General features: G+C 38.1%; 1 protein-coding gene across 6 annotated transcripts in view; it reads right to left on the reverse strand.

The window, feature by feature from the left end:
- The window catches only part of MCM8 (minichromosome maintenance 8 homologous recombination repair factor), a 41,245-nt gene that overhangs the window by 6,903 nt on the left and 11,056 nt on the right, over nt 1-23,286 (reverse strand). For all 6 annotated transcript variants that reach the window (XR_003435179.1, XR_003435180.1, XM_027118202.1 and 3 more), the window contains 9 exons: nt 20,319-20,404; nt 15,973-16,124; nt 15,533-15,728; nt 12,406-12,436; nt 9,069-9,209; nt 6,878-7,019; nt 2,663-2,858; nt 689-908; nt 194-403 (listed from right to left, as the gene is read on the reverse strand). Coding sequence is in view for 4 of the 6 variants with exons in the window: in XM_027118202.1 (XP_026974003.1) it covers nt 194-403; nt 689-908; nt 2,663-2,858; nt 6,878-7,019; nt 9,069-9,209; nt 12,406-12,436; nt 15,533-15,728; nt 15,973-16,124; nt 20,319-20,404 (1,374 nt within the window). In the remaining 2 variants the exon portion in view is untranslated. The remainder of the gene's footprint in view (nt 1-193; nt 404-688; nt 909-2,662; nt 2,859-6,877; nt 7,020-9,068; nt 9,210-12,405; nt 12,437-15,532; nt 15,729-15,972; nt 16,125-20,318; nt 20,405-23,286) is intronic.

Below are 23,286 nucleotides of genomic sequence, written 5' to 3' on the forward strand. Positions count from 1 at the left end.
TCCTGCTTCGAAAAAAGTGGTTAAACTTTGATTGTTAAGTATATGACAACCCTTTTAAAAAAAATGTATCTACCCATTTCTAATGTCTCTCAGTAGGAAGAAAAGCAAATCATTACACAGAAAATTGAGAGAAATCTTATTACCCTCTACTTCCTTTTTAAGCCAAAAGAATGTGAACTTAAAATCAACGAACCTCTGTTAAACGAATCAAAGATTCCAGCTGCCTAGTAGTGATTGGTGAGCTATTTAACCGCTGGCTCTGTTTCCGGAGCTCAAGGTAAAAATCCTGAAGAATTTGAGTAGCTTCTGTGGATAGCCTTGGAGAGACATACTGCCGAGCATAACCAATGTACTTTCTCAATAGCTGGTGGGGAATTGGATCTATTGTTTCTCCAGGAACCACCTAAAGCATGATAAAAAGGCCCAAGATTACAAGGATAAGTAGCAAATAAAATCTTTCTGCTAAAATAACTTGTTTAGATAAATAGACCAAATAAGCCAAACACTGTAGTTCTAGCTCTCAGTCTAGTTGACTCAGATTATTTCAACTGAACTTTATATAAACTCTAGTATTATAATATAAAAGGTATTTGCTATGAAAGTTTACATACTACTGCTCTACAACAAGCAACACACTGAACTCTGACATTCAAACAAAACTGAACTGAATGATTAAGAAGAAGCATACCTTTAGTCTTTCTGATAGTGGTTTATCAGAAACCACTTCAAGTATAGAAGTATTTGAATCTTGACTATTCATACGAGCTACTGTGGCACTGCTAACAGCTCTCTGCTTTCCAGCCCTTATTGCAATCACATGTTCAGAGAGTAAATGATCATGATCCTCATTTGGGGTGTCTAACAGGATAAAGACTAAATCAAATCTGGATAGTAGGGCACTCCCCATTCTAAAGGTGTGAAAGAAAGAAGAAACAGTGATCGGAATTAAAACAAACAGAAAACCTAGAAAACTGTTTACTCACTTGCTTACTAATCAAGTTCCAGGTAGAACTTAAAAAAAAGAAAATGAAGCTTTAGGTTAAAGAAACAAGCAATAGCTTCTGGATTCAATATACCCACCAACTCCAGAGACACACCAGGTCACATGTGCACAGCCTTATATGTACCTATATCGGTATGTTGAGGACGCAGTCTTTTCTCACACCAGCAAAACCACTAAATTCTTCTCTATGTTCTATATCACTCCCTATGATTTAGGATCATTGAACTTGTAAGCTAGAATGCTACATGATACATCGAAGGTTATCTGGATGAGTAGTTCTTAATCTTTTATATTTCCTGTCTCACCAAAACATTGAGTCTCTCAAAGTACCTAAGCCCATTTAGAAGCAAAAATACCACTTTTTCTTAAAGGGGCATTTATATGTCTATTAATCATTATAGTAAAAGTGCTGTGTTTTACTTAGTCATTTCTAAATTTACCAACCAGATAACTCCTTTATTTGAGACCAACAAACTGAAATCCAGAGAGGTTAAAGAATTGGACCAACATCCTAGTGGTACCACTAAAAACCAGAATCCAAGTTCCCTGGATCCTTGTTCAATAAGATCTTTCTGATCTTTCCAATTACAGGACTTGGTCATTTTATTAAGAAACACTAACAGACGGCTTTTTTGGTGGTAGTACAGAAATACCCAGGATCTAAAAGTACAATTGTGTTTTTTACTATGTACCATTCCTACAATAAAAGTATTTATTATTAAATATTAGAAAATTAGCTTTTTGTTTCCCACTAGAATTTAAAGTTCCAATTTTTTACATGAGGCATCTTTTTGTCTTTTTCTCACTTATGCATCACTTGAGGCTATTTTCCCCTCCCCATACATTTTGTCCAACCTGTACAGAACAAATTAGAAGAGAAAGCATACACACACCCAGATATAAACATTGGTTTTGGAAAAAAGTGGGATCCACATATACAGATAAGTGTGTAATGTGCTCCTCTCACTTAACCATAAAGCACAGACATGTTCCCCTATCACAGTACATACAAAGCTACCTTCATTCTCCTAATTGCTACTTTCCACAGTACAGTCTTATTATCTAGTTCAAGCACTTCCCTACCGATGGGGGCACTTCACGTTATTTACAATCTTTGGCGTGATAAATAATGCCGTAAGACCCACCCTGCCAACATATCTTTGTGCACTCTTGTGCCTATTTCTGTGAGTATAATTCCCAAAAGAATTGGCTGGAACAAACAGAATATATTTAAAATAGTGATAAACATGTCAAGCTGTCCTTCAAAATGCTAAACTATGTATGTGAGAACCCATTTCGCCACCCCATTGCCAATAATGATTAATATTTAAAATATCTGCCAATCTGGTAGATGTCAAGAGCACTTCATTGTTTTATTCTTTTATTTTATTTTGGGCTTGCCATGTGGCATGCAGGATCTTAGTTCCCTGATAAGGGATCGAACCCGTGCCCTCTGCATTGGGGGCGTGGAGTCTTAACCATTGGACTGCCAGGGAGGTCCCAGCACTTCACTGTTTTAACGTGCAGTGTTCTAATACATTTTTGTCCATTTATTGGAAACTTGCAACTTCTGTGAACTTTCCATTTATGTCCTCAGTTATCTTCTTCATATCTATAGGCATTCAATATACTAAAGTATAAATATTTGAAGAGGCTTACTTTAAATTCTCAGAAACTGTTTTAGCTTTATTGTAGTGTCCTCCTACTGGATTGGCAGCAGCAATAATGGAAGTTCTTGCAGGAAGGCTGCAAACTACGCCAGCCTTAGCGAGACTAATACATTGCTGTTCCATGGCTTCTAACAAGGCTTGATGTTGATTCCCCATCTTATCAAATTCATCTATTCCACAGATACCTACAACCACAGTAAAATAATTCAGACAAAAAATATTCCTTTCGTCAAGTTTCAAACCTGACAAGATAGAAATTATTCCACAATAAAGCATATTTCCATTAGTTTCCAACAGTTAAGATTATAAAATGTCATACAGTACAAACTTTGTGCTTGTTTTACAGCAAATAAAATATTTATCTTATTTAACTGTTATATAATATTTAGTCATTTAGCATTTTCCTTGGGCAAGGCACTATGTGGTGAGGGTTACAAAAATGAAGATATGAGAGTGACCCTCAAAAAGCTCAAAGGCTTAAATTTGAACAGATAATATATATATACACATTTAAGATAGTATATTTTAACAACTATAATATATATGCATAATCATATGAATTTTCTGGGGGTGGGATGGAGTTAAAAGAGGCAGGAGAATCTGGAAAGGTTTCAAGAAAAAGGTGCTATTTGAGCTGGGTCCTTTGGGAACAGTGGACAGCATGATTTGGGAAGGAACACAAAGCCTCTAAAGTCAGAATCTGTCTAGAGTGCAGTTCTCAGCAATGCCAGGTGTTGACTGTACAACTGTAGAGTTAACTGTACACTTAACCTCTTTAAACACCACATGAAGGCCCACCACTGAACAGGGAGGAGCAGCGGTAAGGAGTATCAGTTTTTAGATTCCACCTATAAGTGATCATACGATAAGTCTCCTTCTCTGTCTGACTTATGTCACTTAGTATGATCGTACCTAGGTCCATCCTAGATAAAACTATTTTTTTTTTTTTTTTTTGCGGTACGCGGGCCTCTCACTGTTGTGGTCCCTCCCGTTGCGGAGCACAGGCTCCGGAAGCACAGGCTCAGCGGCCATGGCTCACGGGCCCAGCCGCTCCGCGGCATGTGGAATCCTCCCGGACCGGGGCACGAACCCGTGTCCCCCGCATCAGCAGGCGGACTCTCAACCACTGCGCCACCAGGGAAGCCCGATAAAACATTTTATGCGCCAGGTATATTACGTCTAAACCACAGGTTTCTGGAAGCCCTCTAACATTACCTTGTAATATTTTTCCTCCGCTTCTGCCCATACCATGAGCAATTTGGTGGTCATGTCCTGAGGACTTTGCTATGGTTAAATGTCTCTATATCTACTTTATGATCAGTAGGTCCAGGACTCTCTGGAATTGATGGTATTATTGGAAGTTCTCAAGATTACTAGTACAGTTCCTCAGAGGTGTGGACAGGGTAGGAACAAAGTCAGGCTACCTCTTTGCCACTTTTCAAAGTTTAACGCAGGAGCTGGCAAACTTTTCCTATAAACGGGCAGATGAAATTTTTTATGTTTTGTGGGCCACATATAGTCTGTCACGTATTCTTGGGTTTTTGTTTGTCCTTTACAATCCTTTAAAATAGCTTGTGGACTACACTAAAATAGGCTGAAGGGTGGGTTGACTTGTGGACTAAACTTTGCCAACCCCTGGTTTTAAAGCATATAGTTTAAGTTGTGAAAATTTTACTCTTTTTCTTGTTTGGCTACAATTGGTATATCTTGTTGCTTTTTTTTCAAACAACTTTTTGGTCATTTCATTAGATATTGAAGAAGGGAAATATTACAAAACAGCTCTATTTCTCGTTTTTTTTCCCCTGAAAGTCTTCAGTAAAGATTTTAGTAGGATCCTATTTTTTAGTAGGATTCTATTTGTTTCTAGAATCTGGTCTCGGCTAATATTCTTTTGTATTTTAACAGTGATATTTTTACCATCATTGTGCTTGGCTCATCTACATAGATTTGAAAGAGAAGGCCATTGGCTTTTTTTTTTTAACTTTATTTTATTATTTTTGGCTGCGTTGGGTCTTCATTGCTGCACGCGGGCTTTTCTCTGGTTGCAGCAAGCGGGGGCTACTCTTCGTTGCAGTTCACAGGCTTCTCATTGCAGTGGCTTCTCTTGTTGCAGAGCACGGGCTCTAGGAGCGCAGGCTTCAGTAGTTGTGGCTCGCAGGCTCTAGAGCGCAGGCTCAGTAGTTGTGGTGCATGGGCTTAGTTGCTCCGCGGCATGTGGGATCTTCCTGGACCAGGGCTCGAAGCCGTGTCCCCTGCATTGGCCGGCGGATTCTTAACCACTGTGCCACCAGGGAAGCCCTGGCCATGGACTTTTAACGCTGTGCATCTTAAATCACATTAGCTATCTGCACAGCTAAACCCTGTATCACCTTCAACTTCTATTTAATGGAAAGTCTGACAGCTTAATAATGAGTAACCTCTTCCTATTTATTATTTTCTTCACCTGGTAACCTAGCAAAAATACTGTCACTTCTAATGAGCTATATAATAACCAGATATATGTTTGTTGAATTTATGCATTCATCAAATATTTACTGAATGCTTTTTATATATCAATACTATGTTCTAGGCATGCGGGATATAGCACTGCGAAGACAATATTCTCTGTCCTTGTGAAGGTTACATTCTATTCAGTGTTGGGAGGAAGACAATTAAAAAAGTAGACCATATGGTATATTAGAAGGTAAGAAATGCTCTGGAAAGAAAGGTAGAGTAGGGTAGGAGAACAGGGTCTGCTGGTGGTGGTGGTGGGGGTGGTTACAGTGTAAAATGTGGTGTTAAAGGAAGGCCTCGCTGGGGTCAGGACTTTTGAACAAAAATTTGAAGGAGGAAAGGAAATAAGCCTTGCAGACTATCTGGGGTAAGAAGGTTCCAAAGTACAAAGGCTGCGATGCAGGAATGTGATGTGCCTGGAGTGCTGATGGTATTCAAGGTATAGCAGGGAGGCCAGTGTAGCTGGGGAAGAGGAACTAAGAGGAAAGTAGCAGGTAATGAGGCAAAAGAGGTGATTAAAGGGTGCCTGGGCCACTATCAAACTTGGGCTTTCACTGTGTGAGATGGGAAGGCACTGGAGGGTTTTGAATAGAAGAATAATGTGATCTAAGTTTTAATGGGATTGCTCTGCCTTATTAAAAACAATAGAAGGGCAAAGGTGGTCACAGGTATGCCAACTAGGAGATCACAGTAATAATCCACGTGAGAGATGATGGCGTCTTGGATTGGGGTAGCAGCAGTGGAGAGGTGGTTGGATACTGGTTATATCTGGAAGGTAGAGCCAATAAGATTTGCTGACAGACTGGATGTGAGGTATGAGAAAAAGTCAAGAATGTCTTCACGTTTTCTGATATGAGCAAATAAAAGGATGGAAGTGTCATTTACTAAGATGGGAAACACTGTAAGAAGAATAGGTTGAAGGGGAAGATCAAGATTTTGGTTTTGGACACGCTAAGTTTGAGAAAGCTGTAGAGATACTGCATAGGCAAGGGGAAATATGTGCCTGGAGTTCAAGGGGGAGGAAACATAAATTTGGAAAATTTCAGGATATAAGTAGGTAAAGAGCTATGAAGCTAGATAAGATCATCAAGAAGGTAAGTACAGACTGAGAAGAAAATAGTACAAAAACTAAGTTATCCTGAGGAGCCAACCAGTTAAAACGTTGGGGAGACGAAGAACAAGTAAAGACTGAGACTGAACAGTGAATAAAAGTAAGAGGAAAACCAGAAGAGTGCAGTGTCCTTGAAACCAAGGAGATACAGTATTCACTGAGGCAGCAGTGATCAGCTGTGTCAAACATGGCTGACAGGTACTAGATTTAGAAATGTGATGTCACTGGCAAACTGGAAGGAATGAATGACCTCAGCTGGACTGGAACCTGGGCACTGCCTGATACATGCACAGGAATATGTTTTCCCAATCGGGTTAAAGCATCACAAAGAGAAATTTAGGTAGCAAAGCCCAACTGGCGATCTCTTCCTGCTGAGCCTTCCAACTAGATTTCTTATAAACTATCCATCATATCCTAAAAAAACAAACAAACAAAATGATGAGATGTGCATTTCTAGTTTTTCTGGCACTCATTCTCAACTCACTGGTTGGGACGGTGTTGTCCAAATGACTCTTAGAACAGACTGTAAAGAAATTAACTGAAAAGGAAAGGGCTTAAAAAAAAAAAGCCCCAAAATTATTATTTGCTTTGGCCTCTTACCTTGATCACCAAGTACCAGGGCACCAGCTTCCAAAGCAAAATCTCCAGAGGAACTATCTTTTGAAAGAGTTACAGTCAAACCAGAGGTGGTTGTGGTATTACCACAAACATACACGCCACGTGGAGCAACACTGCACACTGCCTAATGAAACAAAGAGTTTAAGAGAATCAACCAAAGTAAAAGGGAAATAATAGCTATAGTAGTTGCTCACAAATATTAGCTATATGCCAGGTATTCTTCTAAGAGCTTTACTGTACAATCTTCACCACCACAGTAAGACGAAGGTAACACTCCTATTACTGATGTAGAAACTAAGGTCTGAAGAGAGTAACTTACACAGCTATGAAGGTGTGACGTTAGGATTCAATCAAACCCAGGCAGCCTGATTCTGAAGTCTGTGGTCATGTGAATACTCTACACAATTCCATTTTATGCTTCATTTTCAAGTTGAAATAGCAAAAATGTAAGTACTAAGTTTAGTTTCAGAGACTCCAATGCTTCTTTAAACATCAGGTAATAAAATGGCTCAACAGTGCTCACCTTCTGAGTAAATAAGATACGGCACGACAGAAAAGTAGTTAAATGACACAACAGCTAAAAGTATGGATCTCTGGAGTCAGACAGACCTGTTTAAATCCTGGCTCTACCACGCATCTACTGGTGGTGCTGCCTTGAACCTCTCGGAGCCTCAGCTTCCTTATATTTTATCACATACTGCCTTGAGGAATAAATGAGATCGTATATGCAAGGCACTTAACCTGGTACCTGGCATACAATACATGCCCTGTGCAAGGCTGCTGTACACAGCTGTGCACCCCACAACCTTAGGAGACAGCACTTACACTGCTATCTATGTCAATAGTGCGCTCTGGACTTGCGTAGCATACAACCCAAGTGATGCTTCGGTGCCTAGCTAAATAAATGGTAGCTATCATTATTTTTGTTACTTGTAATTCCTTAGTTGTTAGTTTCAGAGTATGATGGCTTGCTAAATGGTCAAAGGAAAACATAATTTAAAAATATAAACAACTCATAACTGTTAGTGTTAGCCTAATTTTTAAAAACCTTGGCTTAGTGGGGCTAGCAGACTTAAATGCAATTCAGATCCCCACATGCACTTTTACATGCATATTCTGCCTAAGTATATACTGTTTTCATTTTTACTATCAACTCTGTTTCAGCTATAACTGGGTACTCTATGCCTCAGTTGTCAGGCTTATAGCATGTGTTCAGAAGAGAATTAAAAAAAAAAAGTTGACCCAATTGGCCAAAATGAACAAAACTGGGAAACACAGGATTAAATAAATATCAGATTAGGAATTAAAATGATAAGTGATTTAACACTCAGCCATAGGGAATAAATAATGACTCTGACATGAAGGACAGTAGGTTTATAATACAATGAGATCAAGAGTTTTCAATCCTGGCTGCACTTCAGAATCACCTGTGTTTATAAACGTGCAGATGCTAGGATCCTAACCCAGAGATTCTTAATTCTTAATACCAGGGACGGCCACGGTATTTTCGAAAATCTCCAAAGGTGATAGTGATATGCATTGCTGGCTTACCAGGTATCACTCCAAGGAAACCAGAAGCACTCCAACCAGCTGCATTTTCTAGGGCCAGCATAAGCCCTGGAGGGGAGAACTACTAGGCTCTGATTGGCACAGCCAAAATCATCTTGGGGACCAACAACAGACTGGTCATAGAAGTTTCCTTGTTTTAGACTCAGAAAGAAGCAGTGGAGATGGATAGGACAGACCTCTTACCTTTATCAGACTATTCTTAAAGCCCAATACAGTGTTTATGTAGCTGTATGAAGAGATAACAGGTTACCCTGCTTTACTTTCTTGAACTATTCTTTTCATAGGTGAGGTCACAACAACAAAGACTAGCAAAGCAACGCTGGATACAAAAAAGGGGGTTAGGGAAATGGTTAATATTTCACAATAGTTGACATCTTAACAGAGCAGCATGCTTGTGCAGCCTGAGTGACAGGAGACTGGCTCAATTTGAAAGGATGGCCAGATACAAGTTATATATTATTCACACAAACCCCAACTCACTCACACTACCTGACAAATAATACCCTCTGGAACACAAACACTGTATGTTTTAAGAAAATTCACTTGTGAATTAGTCATGCATTTTATAAGCAAAAGGTCAAATACTAAATGTCTGATTTCCTACCTGTAGCATCTGACTCTTTCCCAAGCCTGGGTCTCCAACAACAAGGACATGTGGGTCTCCTCGAATTGGAATTCTGTTTTTGTCATCTACATATTTCTGGCTTCCTCCAAAGAGTGCTAACGCCAAACCTGCTTTAACAAGCTCAGATGTGAAAGAAGAGAGAGAAGAAACAAGTGAGAAAAACATAAAGATGACTAGCAAAAGGGGTGCTCCTCCGATGTTTACAACATTTGTGTGTGGATTCTTTTTTTTTAAAGCATAATTGAACTCTGTTTTTTTTTCTTTTCCTAAGAAAAGTAAGTCTAAAAATATAAACTTCTTTAATGTAAATGATTAAAAAGCTTAGGGCTTCCCTGGTGGCGCAGTGGTTGAGAGTCCGCCTGCCGATGCAGGGGACATGGGTTTGTGCCCCGGTCCAGGAAGATCCCACATGCCGCGGAGCGGCTGGGCCCGTGAGCCAGGGCCGCTGAGCCTGCGCGTCCAGAGCCTGTGCTCCGCAACGGGAGAGGCCACAACGGTGAGAGGCCCGCATACCGCAAAACAAAAACAAAAACAATAAAAAGCTTAAATTAGAAAGCATATAAAATCAGGTTATCTTAAAAGTCACTGAGTGAAGACCTACCTTGCCAGGCATTGAATCCATTCCACAAAACTGAGAAATCTTTGTTATCTTCTGCTTTAACATTTACAGTGTCCAGAGTCACTTTAAAAAAAGGTCATTCCTATTGACTCTAACTGGTAAGCAGCTCTGTCTTACAAGGGACTGTAGTTTATCTTTCATATAATGATTCATATTAAAATATGAGAGACCTCCTTGGTGGCGCAGTGGTTAAGAATCCACCTGCCAATGCAGGGGACACAGGTTTGAGCCCTGGTCCGGGAAGATCCCACATGCTACGGAGCAACTAAGCGTGTGTGCCACAACTAATAAGCCTGCATTCCAGAGCCCGCAAGCAACAACTACAGAGCCCACACGCCACAACTACTGAAGTCCGCGCACCTAGAGCCCACACTCTGCAACAGGAGAAGCCACCGCAATGAGAAGCCCGCGCACGGCAACAAAGAGTAGCCTCTGCTTGCCGCAACCAGAGAAAAGCCCATGCACATCAATGAAGACCCAACAGAGACAAAGAAAATTAATTAATTTAAAAAAAATACTTAGAGCTAATCAATGAATTTGGTAAAGTGGCAGGATACAAAATTAATGCACAGAAATCTCTGGCATTCCTATATACTAATGATGAAAAATCTGAAAGTGAAATCAAGAAAACACTCCCCTTTACCATTGCAACAAAAAGAATAAAATATCTAGGAATAAACCTACCTAAGGAGACAAAAGACCTGTATGCAGAAAATTATAAGACACTGATGAAAGAAATTAAAGATGATACAAATAGATGGAGAGATATACCATGTTCCTGGATTGGAAGAATCAACATTGTGAAAATGACTCTACTACCCAAAGCAATCTATAGATTCAATGCAATCCCTATCAAACTACCACTGGCATTTTTCACAGAACTAGAACAAAAAATTTTGCAATTTGTATGGAAACACAAAAGACCCCGAATAGCCAAAGCAATCTTGAGAACGAAAAAAGGAACTGGAGGGATCAGGCTCCCTGACTTCAGACTATACTACAAAGCTACAGTTATCAAGACAGTATGGTACTGGCACAAAAACAGAAAGATAGATCAATGGAACAGGATAGAAAGCCCAGAGATAAACCCACGCATATATGGACACCTTATCTTTGATAAAGGTGGCAGGAATGTACAGTGGAGAAAGGACAGCCTCTTCAATAAGTGGTGCTGGGAAAACTGGACAGGTACATGTAAAAGTATGAGATTAGATCACTCCCTAACACCATACACAAAAATAAGCTCAAAATGGATTAAAGACCTAAATGTAAGGCAAGAAACTATCAAACTCTTAGAGGAAAACATAGGCAGAACACTCTATGACATAAATCACAGCAAGATCCTTTCTGACCCACCTCCTAGAGAAATGGAAATAAAAACAAAAATAAACAAATGGGACCTAATGAAACTTAAAAGCTTTTGCACAGCAAAGGAAACTATAAACAAGACCAAAAGACAGCCCTCAGAAAGGGAGAAAATATTTGCAAATGAAGCAACCGACAAAGGATTAATCTCCAAAATTTACAAGCAGCTCATGCAGCTCAATAACAAAAAAACAAACAACCCAATCCAAAAATGGGCAGAAGACCTAAACAGACATTTCTCCAAAGAAGATATACAGACTGCCAACAAACACATGAAAGAATCCTCAACATCATTAGTCATTAGAGAAATGCAAATCAAAACTACAATGAGATATCATCTCACACCAGTCAGAATGGCCATCATCAAAAAATCTAGAAACAATACATGCTGGAGAGGGTGTGGAGAAAAGGGAACACTCTTGCACTGCTGGTGGGAATGTGAATTGGTTCAGCCACTATGGAGAACAGTATGGAGGTTCCTTAAAAAACTACAAATAGAACTACCATATGACCCAGCAATCCCACTACTGGGCATATACCCTGAGAAAACCAAAATTCAAAGAGTCATGTACCAAAATGTTCATTGCAGCTCTATTTACAATAGCCCGGAGATGGAAACAACCTAAGTGCCCATCATCGGATGAATGGATAAAGAAGATGTGGCACATATATACAATGGAATATTACTCAGCCATAAAAAGAAACGAAATTGAGCTATTTGTAATGAGGTGGATAGACCTAGAGTCTGTCATACAGAGTGAAGTAAGTCAGAAAGAAAAAGACAAATACCATATGCTAACACATATATATGGAATTTAAGAAAAAAAATGTCATGAAGAACCTAGGGGTAAGGCAGGAATAAAGACGCAGACCTCCTAGAGAACGGACTTGAGGTTATGGGGAGGGGGAAGGGTGAGCTGTGACAGGGCGAGAGAGAGTCATGGACATATACACACTAATAAACACAGTAAGGTAGATAGCTAGTGGGAAGCAGCCGCATGGCACAGGGATATTGGCTCGGTGCTTTGTGACAGCCTGGAGGGGTGGGATAGGGAGGGTGGGAGGGAGGGAGACGCAAGAGGGAAGACATATGGGAACATATGTTTATGTATGACTGATTCACTTTGTTATAAAGCAGAAACTAACACACCACTGTAAAGCAATTATACCCCAATAAAGATGTTAAAAAAAAATACTAAACTTAATTGCTTTAAATAAATAAATAAAATATGAATAACTGTCCAACAGAAATGACTATTATTTGTGATATCTCTATATACTATTTTTGCCAAATTTATGTATTTTTGAGCAAAGAGGAAGTAAAATACTTACTTCATGACCAAAAATGACAGGGCAAAGCGAGCTGAAAAACAGAATATGACTTATAAATTCTAACTTACATTTCAGTGATACACTAGAAGATCTACTTTACAATTTGCTTAACTTGCTTTATTTAGCATCAAAAGAAAATAGTAAAAAATAAAAATTTACATCTCCTCAAACAACTCAAGAAATTTTATTCTAACAGTAAATTTATCAAAATTCTTGGTGAATCTATAAAGGGAAGAATGTTTTAAAAAGTGTGCCTGTGTAAGGGAGGCAGGACACTTGTAAAGCATTTATATTACTAGCCTTTAAAATGCATCATAGGGACCTCCCTAGTGATCCAGTGGTTAAGACTCCACGCTTCCAATGCAGGGGGCGAGGGTTCTATCCCTGGTCAGGTAACTAAGATCCCTCATGCCACATGAAGCGCCACAAAAAAAAAAAAAAAAAAAAAAAAAGATCATAATTATGGTCTTCTACTTTAGGCTTTAGGATATCAAATTACATTCTATTTTACATGAATAGACATCTTTAGACCTGTGCAGCCAAGTCACTGAATGAAGGAGACTAAAGGGTGAAATGAGTACATAATAAAGGGATAAAATTTCATTTTTTCAGTTCAAAGAATCAGAATAAATAAGGCCATATATGAATATATAAAGTATTATGTTGAATATAAAGAAGTAGTTCCCATTTATCAATTATATAAACAGGAACAAAAAGGACAGGGAGGAAGAGATATAATCAGTTAACTGTGAATCATTATCCCTGTTAATACATGTCAACACAGAAGTTGGTGTCCTGCCACTTCCCCTTGGCAATCATTGTTCAGCGTGCTCCTGCATGATCACTGCTGGCCTCTTACCAAGCACCTGCACCTGTCTGCCAAAGGGCTTTCTGTGGCTGCAGAAGCATCATCAGCAGGCAGGCTGGGCAGGCCAGAAGTGCTCGGATGTCTAATATTCTCAGGAGCAGCCCCAAATCTAGGCCCTTAGATGGAAAAATACTGAGGCTAGCTCTATAGTCAAGTGTCCCAGAGGCCTCAGAAGGATTAAGCCTTTATTAAGCCTCCATTAAGGTACCATACACTAACTGCCCTCCCTTCTCTGTCTCACTTCCCCATTCTCCTCCCAGTATTTCTGGGGATCACCTCCCAAAGAAACTACATTTATGCAAATCATTGCTTCTGAAGGAACCTAAACTAAAACAGCCTTCTATTGTCTTCTCCGTTCTCTTTTCATAGGCCTCAATTAATCTAGCAAGGGTTGACAACATTTTTCCTAAAGGGCCAGAAAGTAAATAGTTTCAGTTTTACTGTCTGGGTCACAACTACCCAACTTTTGTCAAAGCCAACAATTTGTAAATAAATGGGTGGGGCTGTGCTCTAATAAAAACTTTATTTACCAAAACAAGCAGCCTGCCTAGTTTGCCAACCCCTGCAAGATTCACAAATGGAGGACCATGAAAAATTCAAGTTTTGATGTTGGAATCACAAACTTAGAACTAAAAGGTAAAAGCAAACTGTAGGAAGGAAACCCAGGTTTTTCATACTAACTTATCTTCCTTAAGTATGACAGAAGAAGGACCACTGCAAATGTTCATTTTTATTTATAACTGGTAAGAGGTACCAATCAAAGAGGTGTTTTGGTCCTCAACCAGGGTGTTCCTTGGCCACCTGCTACAGACCACTCACCACCCCAACATTTATCACCAGATCACATCGCCACCCTAGCTCAGAGCACCCTCTCTCCCAGGGTGGGTTTGGATGGCCATCTATTCAAAGGACATCTCTAAGGGTTTAAGGACAAAGAACTCCTGAGGAACTCTATACTTTTCCCAGCTTTCTAATTAACATATTAAAGGCAGAAAGAAAAACTGTTAAATTCTCCTAGAGCCCAAAGCCTAGGTGAAGAGATAAGCGTGACAAGATCAATTTTTCTAATACAATGCACTTCAAAACCTCAGTTCTTTACCTCTGGTACAGCTACTATTCGGTCTCTCACATTTTCTCCTATTTCTTCAAAGTTATCCAAAAATTTGTCAAAATACTTCAAAATAACAGCACATTGTGTTAACTATGTTAAGTACATAATGAAATCTCATTTAATCTTCAGAACAACATTCTGAGGCAGGTATTATTATTTCTACTTTAAGAAGATAAAAATGAAGGAGAAATTAACATGCCCCAGATCACATTGGAAGTGGCTGAAGCAAGATTCTAACTCAGGTTTATCTTCTAGAAAAGGCTCGTAATCACTAAAGCAAAAATGCCTCTACACTGCTTCTTCTCTACTGCAGGGCAATAACACGGAAATAAAAAAATATTATGAAATACTTATCAATAGTAAGTGACTTCGATGTGAATCTATTTCTTGCTTTTTAAAAGTAAACAAACAACACCCTACATACAAGTAGTTGAACTGACTTTGTAATTCACTGTCCCATGACTCTTCAGTTGAGTAACTAGATTGTGTAATATAGTAAATTTTCCTTATTGTTTCAACTAGAGATCAGTAAACTTATCTGTAAAGGTACAAACACATAAATATCTGTGAGCCATTCTCTATTGCATCTACTCAACTCTGCCCCTGTAGCTCAAAAGCAGTCAGATACTATGTAAATGAACAAGTGTGGCTGTGTTCCAATAAAAGTTTACTTATGGATAGCAAAATTTGAACTTCATGTAGTTTTGTGTGTCATGAAATATTCTTTTTAATTTTTTTCAGCTATGAAAAAATGTAAAAACCACTCAGCTTATGGGCTGTACAAAGATGGGTGATTAGCTGGATTATATCTCTTCCACTCTGTCCTTTTTGTTTGTTCCTATTTATACAATTGACAAATGTAAAATACTTCTTTATATTCAACATAATACTTCATATATTCATATATGGCCTTATTTATTCTGATTCTTTGAATTGAACTGAAAAAATGAAATTTTATCCCTTCTTTAAATATTATGTATGCAGTTCACCCTTTAGTCTCCTTCTTTCAATGACTTGGCTGCACAGGTCTAAAGATGTCTAATGAATTGTAATTTGCAAACATTTTGATTAGTTTTCAGTTATTGGTAGCCAAGAGCACCCCCAACATGCACACGATAAAGTAAAACTTGAGATAACCTCATACATACTTGACAATGAGTTTAAACAGGTTTTCTTCAGATTGAATCTCCTGGATGGCATAAAGGTCCTTAAGTGAGAACTCCATCAATGTTCCATGCTTATACTCATCCTCGGAAGGCTTAGTTTTCTGTCCTTTGCTGTTGCTAACAGAATTTGTTTCAATGTACAAAAGGAACATGCATTTGTCATTCTTATTTCGAGAACCTGTAAATTTCAAAGTATGATATACAATAATTGGTATTTTCATTTTCCCTACAAAGATTCAAGTAGACTGTAAAAGAAAGGCATGGTGAGCTATAAATAAACTTTTATTTTAGAGGAAAAGTTTCACCTATATAAGAATCAAGTTCTTTAAATTAATGGAAATTCAGAAGTATCTTAAAAAGGGAAAAGATGAATGCTGACAAACTATTGAGGGACAATTGAATTAAGGAAAGTTATACCACACCTTCCTCAGCATTTGAGACTTTGACAACTCCAGTGATAGTCACTGTGTCTCCTGGGACACAGCTATCCACAAGATCGTGAACAAGCTCACATTCTATTGTTCGTGGAATCCGACCTGCTTCTCGCTGATCATCAGACATCGACTCCTGGATTCTAAAAAGTTAAACAATTTTCAGTCAGTACATAAACTGACTTTGGGTTATTTGGTCAACACAGTAACTATTCAGGGTCCACATGATGCTGAGATAGATAAAGGGCAGTTAGTTTAAAAAAAAAAGAAAAGGTTCAATGGTATATTTAAAACTACTTCAGCAATTTCCAATTAAAGATGGCAGAATGGGCACATGCATTTGCCTACCTTCCCTCTAAAGTGTCCACCAAAACAACAGTCACTAAAAGAGTGAAGAGAAGTTTTGGGGCATGCAGAGGTGCCATCATCAAATAAGAGATATTAATGAAATTTTATAAAACAGCAAATGGGAAAGTACTGATGGATAAAATAAAATGAATTCCAGAATACACACAGGAAAAATTTACAAGGGTACAAGAGAAGTGGGAGCCAATGTTCTCAGCCCTAGAGAGGCTTGTAAGTTGGAGGTGGCAGGAATGGCAAGTGGGAGCAGATGGCTGAAACAAAACAGAATAATCAACTGAAAGACAAGTTGCAGAAGAGCTGTTCAGAAATTATTTGGAAGGTGGGGGCATAGGTGGGTAGAAGAAGAAGGAGGGCATCCCAGGAAAGCCATCAGGCTTCCCCATCTGGCAAAAACCAGAGCACTGTTTTAAGGAAACAGAGCCATCTACTCTATGAGGGGAACTAAGGTGCCGAGAGAGGATATCAGAGCTCCAGCATAAGCCTCCTCATTCTGGCATTTGAGGAGCCCAAGCCAAATTCAAAAACACATTCATAAAGCAAAATCTGGTTGTCAAAACCCTACCCTCTATCCAGGGATGAGGCTTTTTGAAGAAAAGCTCCTACCTAAAAAATAGCAAAGGAAACTTATCCTACCTACTCCAAATAATTTCTCATTCCTCATCAGATATTTGAAGATGAAATGGCAATAATTAAAGAAGGAGAAAAGCATTAAAAACAAAGAAAAAACTACTTAAGAGTTTCTGAGAAAATGTTACCATCATAAAACAAGAATGAGCTGCTATGAAAAAGAAACTATTGGAAAACAAGTGTGAGATCAGAAAAATTAAAGATATGTATATAAAAATCAAACACTTATAGAAAGGATACAAGCAAAAGCCAAAGAAATCTAGAAAAGAGCATAAAGAAAACAAAGGGTGAAGGACAAACAATTGAATGGATACACCTGATAAGAAGCCCAAAGAGAGAAAATAGAAAATAGATATTCTAGAGTTGAAGACAACTCTAGAAGAAAAGGGCCAATCAGTATCAAGCAAGATGAAGACACAGTTAGATAGACTCAGACGTTTTCAGAACACCATGGATAAAAAGATTACGAAGAGTAGGAAAAGTGCTAAACGACAGTTATAGTCCAAATATGAAGCATATTAAAATATGGGCTAACTCAGTGGAGTATAAGAAAAGAATCCTTTTTGATTTTGATGCTTGGATCATTTTCCTTTAAGGGGCAAAAAACCCCAACAAAACAAAACAACCCAGTGACACAAATTACATTTCTTTCTCTTGGCATCTGATCACCTGACTTGATTCTCTGTTGAACAATATTTATGTTATCATAAAAATGTAAGTGCTGTTTGTTGGTTTCATTAGATATGACCTATGAATAAAACATGGAAGATAATTCTCATTAGAAAACAGAAGTAAACCTTGACAATTTAAAAGTAACATCATACTGAAAAAAGGTGGAAGAGGGAGAAGGGACAGCAGGTACCATGTCTCTAACATTCTCAGCTCACAGACTGGATAAGTAAAGTGAAGGAAGAGACATAAGAATGCTATCTAGAATTATGTATAAGGCAACAAGAAGTTGTGGGAACTGTGGCCTTCTATGCTGATTGAGTTTTTAAAAACATACACATTATTTTAAAACTTTTTAATTTAATCACTTAAATGATGAAAGTAAGCACAAACCCTGCTCCATGGTTACCCACTACTTTCACCCTCAATGCATATTTAAACACTGGCGAACTGCAATGAGAAGTGTCAGAGTGACACAACATGCTAAGGTCACCTTGCTTTAAAAAAGTATATTTTTTGGGACTTCCCTGGTGGCGCAGTGGTTAAGAATCCACCTGCCAATGCAGGGGACACGGGTTTGATCCCTGGTCTGGGAAGATCCCACGTGCCGTGGAGCAACTAAGCCTGTGCGCCACAACTACTGAGCCTGCTCTCTAGAGCCTGCAAGCCACAGCTACTGAAGCCCGCATGCCTAGAGCCTGTGCTCCACAACAAGACAAGCCACTGCAACAAGAAGCCGGCACACTGCAACAAAGAGTAGCCCCCACTCGCCAGAACTAGAGAAAGCCTGCATGCAGCAACAAAGACCCAAAGCAGCCCAAAAAAAAGAAAGAAAAACAGTATATTTTTACACTTTTCTTATTAAAAGAACACATATTTCTATGTGTCACCTTTGTAAAAATTTAAAAACACAGATAAACAGAAAGAAAAAAATAACAATTACTTTCATCTGACCTCCCAGACAGTATACTCTTAACATGTTTTTGTATTTACCAGTGTTTTTTTTTTTTAATAAAGTCAGTATTGTACAGTAGAGAACATTCTGTGACCTGCTTTATCACTAAATTCATTGTAAACATTTTTGGATGTCATTTCAAAACACTCTCCTACATCATCATAATTAGTGGCTACACAATAGTTCATAGTATCATCCTTTTTATAATATTTTCTTCAGATGTTTAGGTTATTCTCCATTTTTGGTTATCAACACTGTGAAAACATACTTTCAGCAAGCTATTTCTGCACATATTGTGACTGTCTTCATCAGATGAACTTCTAGAACTGGGACTGCTGCAACTATAAGGCTTCGATTCTGATATACACAATAAAGCTGTCACCTTGACTCATCCAAACATTTCAATGCACTAGTTGAGAAACAATTACTTAATTCCTTATGGCCATCCAAGCTAAGGCTCAGAAAAAATTGAAACTGAGTTTACTATATATGGCAGGAAGGAGGCCTTTCTTCTAGGGCAAAAAATCATTTTATGTACCTACAGAGCAATAGAATAAGACAATTAATTATGTAAGCTAATATTGCATTAACAAAGTTTTACTATAACTAACTCATTTAAAATGAACCTGAGCAATACCTTACTTTTAAAAACTCAAGAAAAGGACTTAAATGTCCTCCTTTTCTCAATCATCTACCCCTAAGTTTGATTTCCTAATATTAGGAGATGATCATTCAAACCCAGTTAAAATATTTAAGCCTATTTTTAGTCTATTTTTACCTGAAAACAAAGAAATTTTGTTCAAATAATTAAATCACTCTGAATCTTCTATGCATATACTGTGAACCTTATAGCACCTTTGAGGCCCTCACCACCCCCTTCAGTGGTGAAAGTGCTATAGACATGGGCTGGAAACCAGGCTCCCCCACATGATCATACTCAAGAGTTTTAAACATTTCATCTTTTATAAAATGGAGTGTCTGTAAAGATCTCAGCATAGTGCACAGTTAATTATTGTATATATTGGTCTTAGTTTTTATAGGGCATTAGGAGGTCAAGCTAGGACAGGGCTTGGTAGAAATCTACTTCACTTTTCCCCTATGTTCTTAGTTTTTAAAGACCATTTGTTTCAGCCAAGTTTCCTGGATAGCACCCTGACTTCAAAACTACCCATTATTTTATATTTAGGGATGAGTTATGGGACTACAGCCAGAAAAAAATGGAATAAATTGTTAAAAATATACACACATAGAGAAAACTATCTGACTTTAAAAAAAAAGTTTTTTTTAATCACCTATAGAAAATGCCTCATGGATATTGTGAACATAAAATGAAATGTATCTATTTCTAAGGGATTCTCTATTTTAAAACTTCAAAACAATATTATTTCTAGGATATCACATTATGGAATGAAACATACAGCTTTGCTTATATATATATCCAATTCAGTGAGTAAAATAAATGAGATATAAAATGATTTCTCAATAGCAAAATGACATAATACTTGTACGTTAAATCCTTTCTGGAATCTGATAGAAAACAAATCTCAAATGAAGACAATTATCACTCCAACACATAACTCTGCAGCAAGTAAACCTTTTATTATATACTTTATCACAATCTACAGAGAAGCATCAAAGTATAATACAGGAATACTGTAGATTTACTTGGCAGTATGAGGGCTCTAAAACCTGCCTTTTATTTAATAGTCTGATTGCTTACTTGATTGACTGCCAGTCCATCGTAACTGTGAGAGGAGAGCTTCGGAGTGCAGTAAATGACTTCCCTCGACATGCAGGCACAGGACACTGCAACAAGATTAATTCGCACTTAAATTTTGATATACTACAATCATATCTCAGGAAAATTCAAGTTAAAATGCTTCATTTAGTATTGGTTTAAAAGTTGGTCCCAGAATGGTATTAAAGTAAGATGAACTAAAAGCTGCAATGACTTTCTATTTTCTTCTGTATTGATTTTGTTTTTGAGGCACTTTTTCAGCTGGTCCCTCTTGATGACTGCTCTTATTCTTTCTGCTGTGGGTATGCAAGTCTCTTTACATACCTGTCACACCAAGCACTTATTCCTTCCTTTGTGCCCAAGTAGTCTCCCAATCCTTGAACATCTCCTTGTATCCAGTCCCACATACCCAGCTCCAATCCTCCCCTTTTCAAAAGCCTTTCCTGGGTCTTCTTTAATCCCCAATTCTCCTATCTAACCTCCTTTTGCACTGCTTGTATAGTATAATGTTTATTTTACCACACAGGCAGTCCTCAACATGTAAGTCAGTTGTGTTCAAGTTTTCGTAAGTCATGTTTGCTGTTTGTACCTCAAGATGCATTTATAAGTAGAGAGACTGTGGCAGACTGTGTTTTCCAAATACGGTTGTAATTGTATCACCCTTCAAACCTTTCTAGAACCCTGCCACTCCCCTATAAAGAGCTGGAGTCTAATTTCCCCCTCCTGGGATGTGGACAGGCTTGTGACTCACTTTGTAACCAACCGAATGTGACAGAAGTAATGCTGCCTGACCTCTGAGGCTGCCTCAAAAGAGGCAAAGCCATTTCTGCCAGTCAGCTGGACCTCTGTCTCTTGAAGCTATTGGCAGTCATGTGAGCAGAATGAGTGTCCTGAGCTGCCATACTGTGGGCAAGAAGCCAAAACCAGACCACACAGAAAGACAACGTGGAAGAGAGATACTGGCCAGTGCCCAGTGAGTCCAGTCACTTGCTATTCCAGCTCCCTAAGAGATCAAGAGCCAGAAGTACCCAGCCAACCAGTTCTTCCAAACTCCTGACCCACAGACACCATGTGAAATAATAAAATGATTGTTGTTATTTTGAGCCACTATGCTGTAGGGTGATTAGTTATGCAGCAATAGTGACTGGAACAGAGATCAGCTGGAACAACTGTCTTTCTGATCACTTTGATTCACTGAAGTTCAGACATGAGTAATGAAGTCAGCGTTACTACCTACTGTATTAGAGGGCATGGAAATACCCTGACAAAATAATGTTTACAGAAAATATCCAATTTAAATCAGGATTTAAATTCTGGCCTCTCCAGGGAATTCCCTGGAGGCCCAGTTGTTAAGACTGTGCTTTCACTGCTGAGGTCACAGGTTCAATCCCTGGTCAGAGAACTAAGATTCCACAAAATGAGCCAAAGGGGAAAAAAAAAAAAAAAATCTGGCCTCTCTGACCTAAAGGCAGTCCTGAATCTTAAGCCCAAATAGTAGGTGACAGCCATTTACCAACACCATTGATTATTCAGAACCAATAGCTGAATCTAACATACTCTGTTCTTCCTACAAGAGAAGGAAGCCTTAGGAATTTCAATGTGAGTAAAAATGTACTAAATGTTAAACTTATTAAAGTCTAAGGATGATAAAGGCAACTCTGGAAAAGAAGAATCGGTATGGCAAGTGTTCCTACCTTATCAAAAGTTTTAATAAGGTCAATGTAAATAGGATTGTGTAGACCTGGTACAGGACCAGTGAAATAAAACAGACTCACATGTCTACAGGAGCACAGTGTACTACAGATGATGTATTACACATCAATAGAAACAGAGGGCTTAATTAATAAATGGCGACAACTGGCTTTCCACCTAAAAGAATAATATTAGATCCTTAGCTTTATGCCATTCACAAAATTAAATTTCAGATGGACGAAAGATCTAAATAGAAAAAACAAGACTTAAAAGTACTGAAAGAAAATGTAAGAGAGATGTTTATAAATAGTGAGTGAGGGAGGCCTTCTTAAGCCATGGAGAAAATGTAAAAGTCATAGGAAAAAGACTGATCAATTTAACCATGTCAAAATGTATTGATAAAACTCTAAAGCAAAAAATGTACCACAAAGTTAAGAGATAAACTAAAGACTGGGAGAAAATATCTATAATGTAAGAAATCAATGCTCAGTATCTAGAATTCATAAAGAACTCCTATCAATAGTATAAACAGAAAAATGAACAGAAAATTCAATAAAGAAACTGAATGGCCAATAAAGATGTGAAAAGATGCTCAAACATAACAGAAATCACAGAAATTCATATTAAAAATGAAATACCATTTTACACCCATCAGTCTGGCAAAAATTTAAAAACCTAACAATACCAAGTGTTAATGAAAATATGGGGAAATGGTAATCACTTAACACCACCAGCAGGGGTGTAAGTTGGGACCAACATTCTGGAAAGTACTTTGGCAACATCTAAAAATGTTAAAAATAAGCATAGCATATAACTGAGAAATTCCTCTGCTAAGGAGACATGTACAAGAATGTTCTCTGCAGCATTATTTGAAATTGTGAAAAACTGGAAACAGCACAATGTCTGCCAAGACTATGGATAAACAGTGGCTATTCATTTACTCCACACAATAAATGAAAGAATTAGATATGTATTAAGATAGGTAGAACTCCAAAATAACCAAATGAAAAAAATGCTGTAATTTGTTACATTCAGTATATCATTTATGTAAACATAAACAAAACAAATCCTACATATATAGTCAAGTATGAAAATGCAGACTTGAGGAATACATGCTGATTTCAGAATAGTGGCTCTAGGGGTGGAACAAAGTTAATGGAACTGAGGAGGGAAACAAAGAGACTTTACCTTTATAACACTTAATATTTTTTGTAAAAAAATTAGCTAAATATTTGCCAACCCATAATGGTAGTACACA

This window comes from Aethalodelphis obliquidens, unplaced genomic scaffold (assembly GCF_003676395.1).
Source record: "Aethalodelphis obliquidens isolate GAN/ISIS:26980383/991018 unplaced genomic scaffold, ASM367639v1 scaffold18, whole genome shotgun sequence".
Taxonomy (NCBI): Eukaryota; Metazoa; Chordata; class Mammalia; order Artiodactyla; family Delphinidae; genus Aethalodelphis; species Aethalodelphis obliquidens.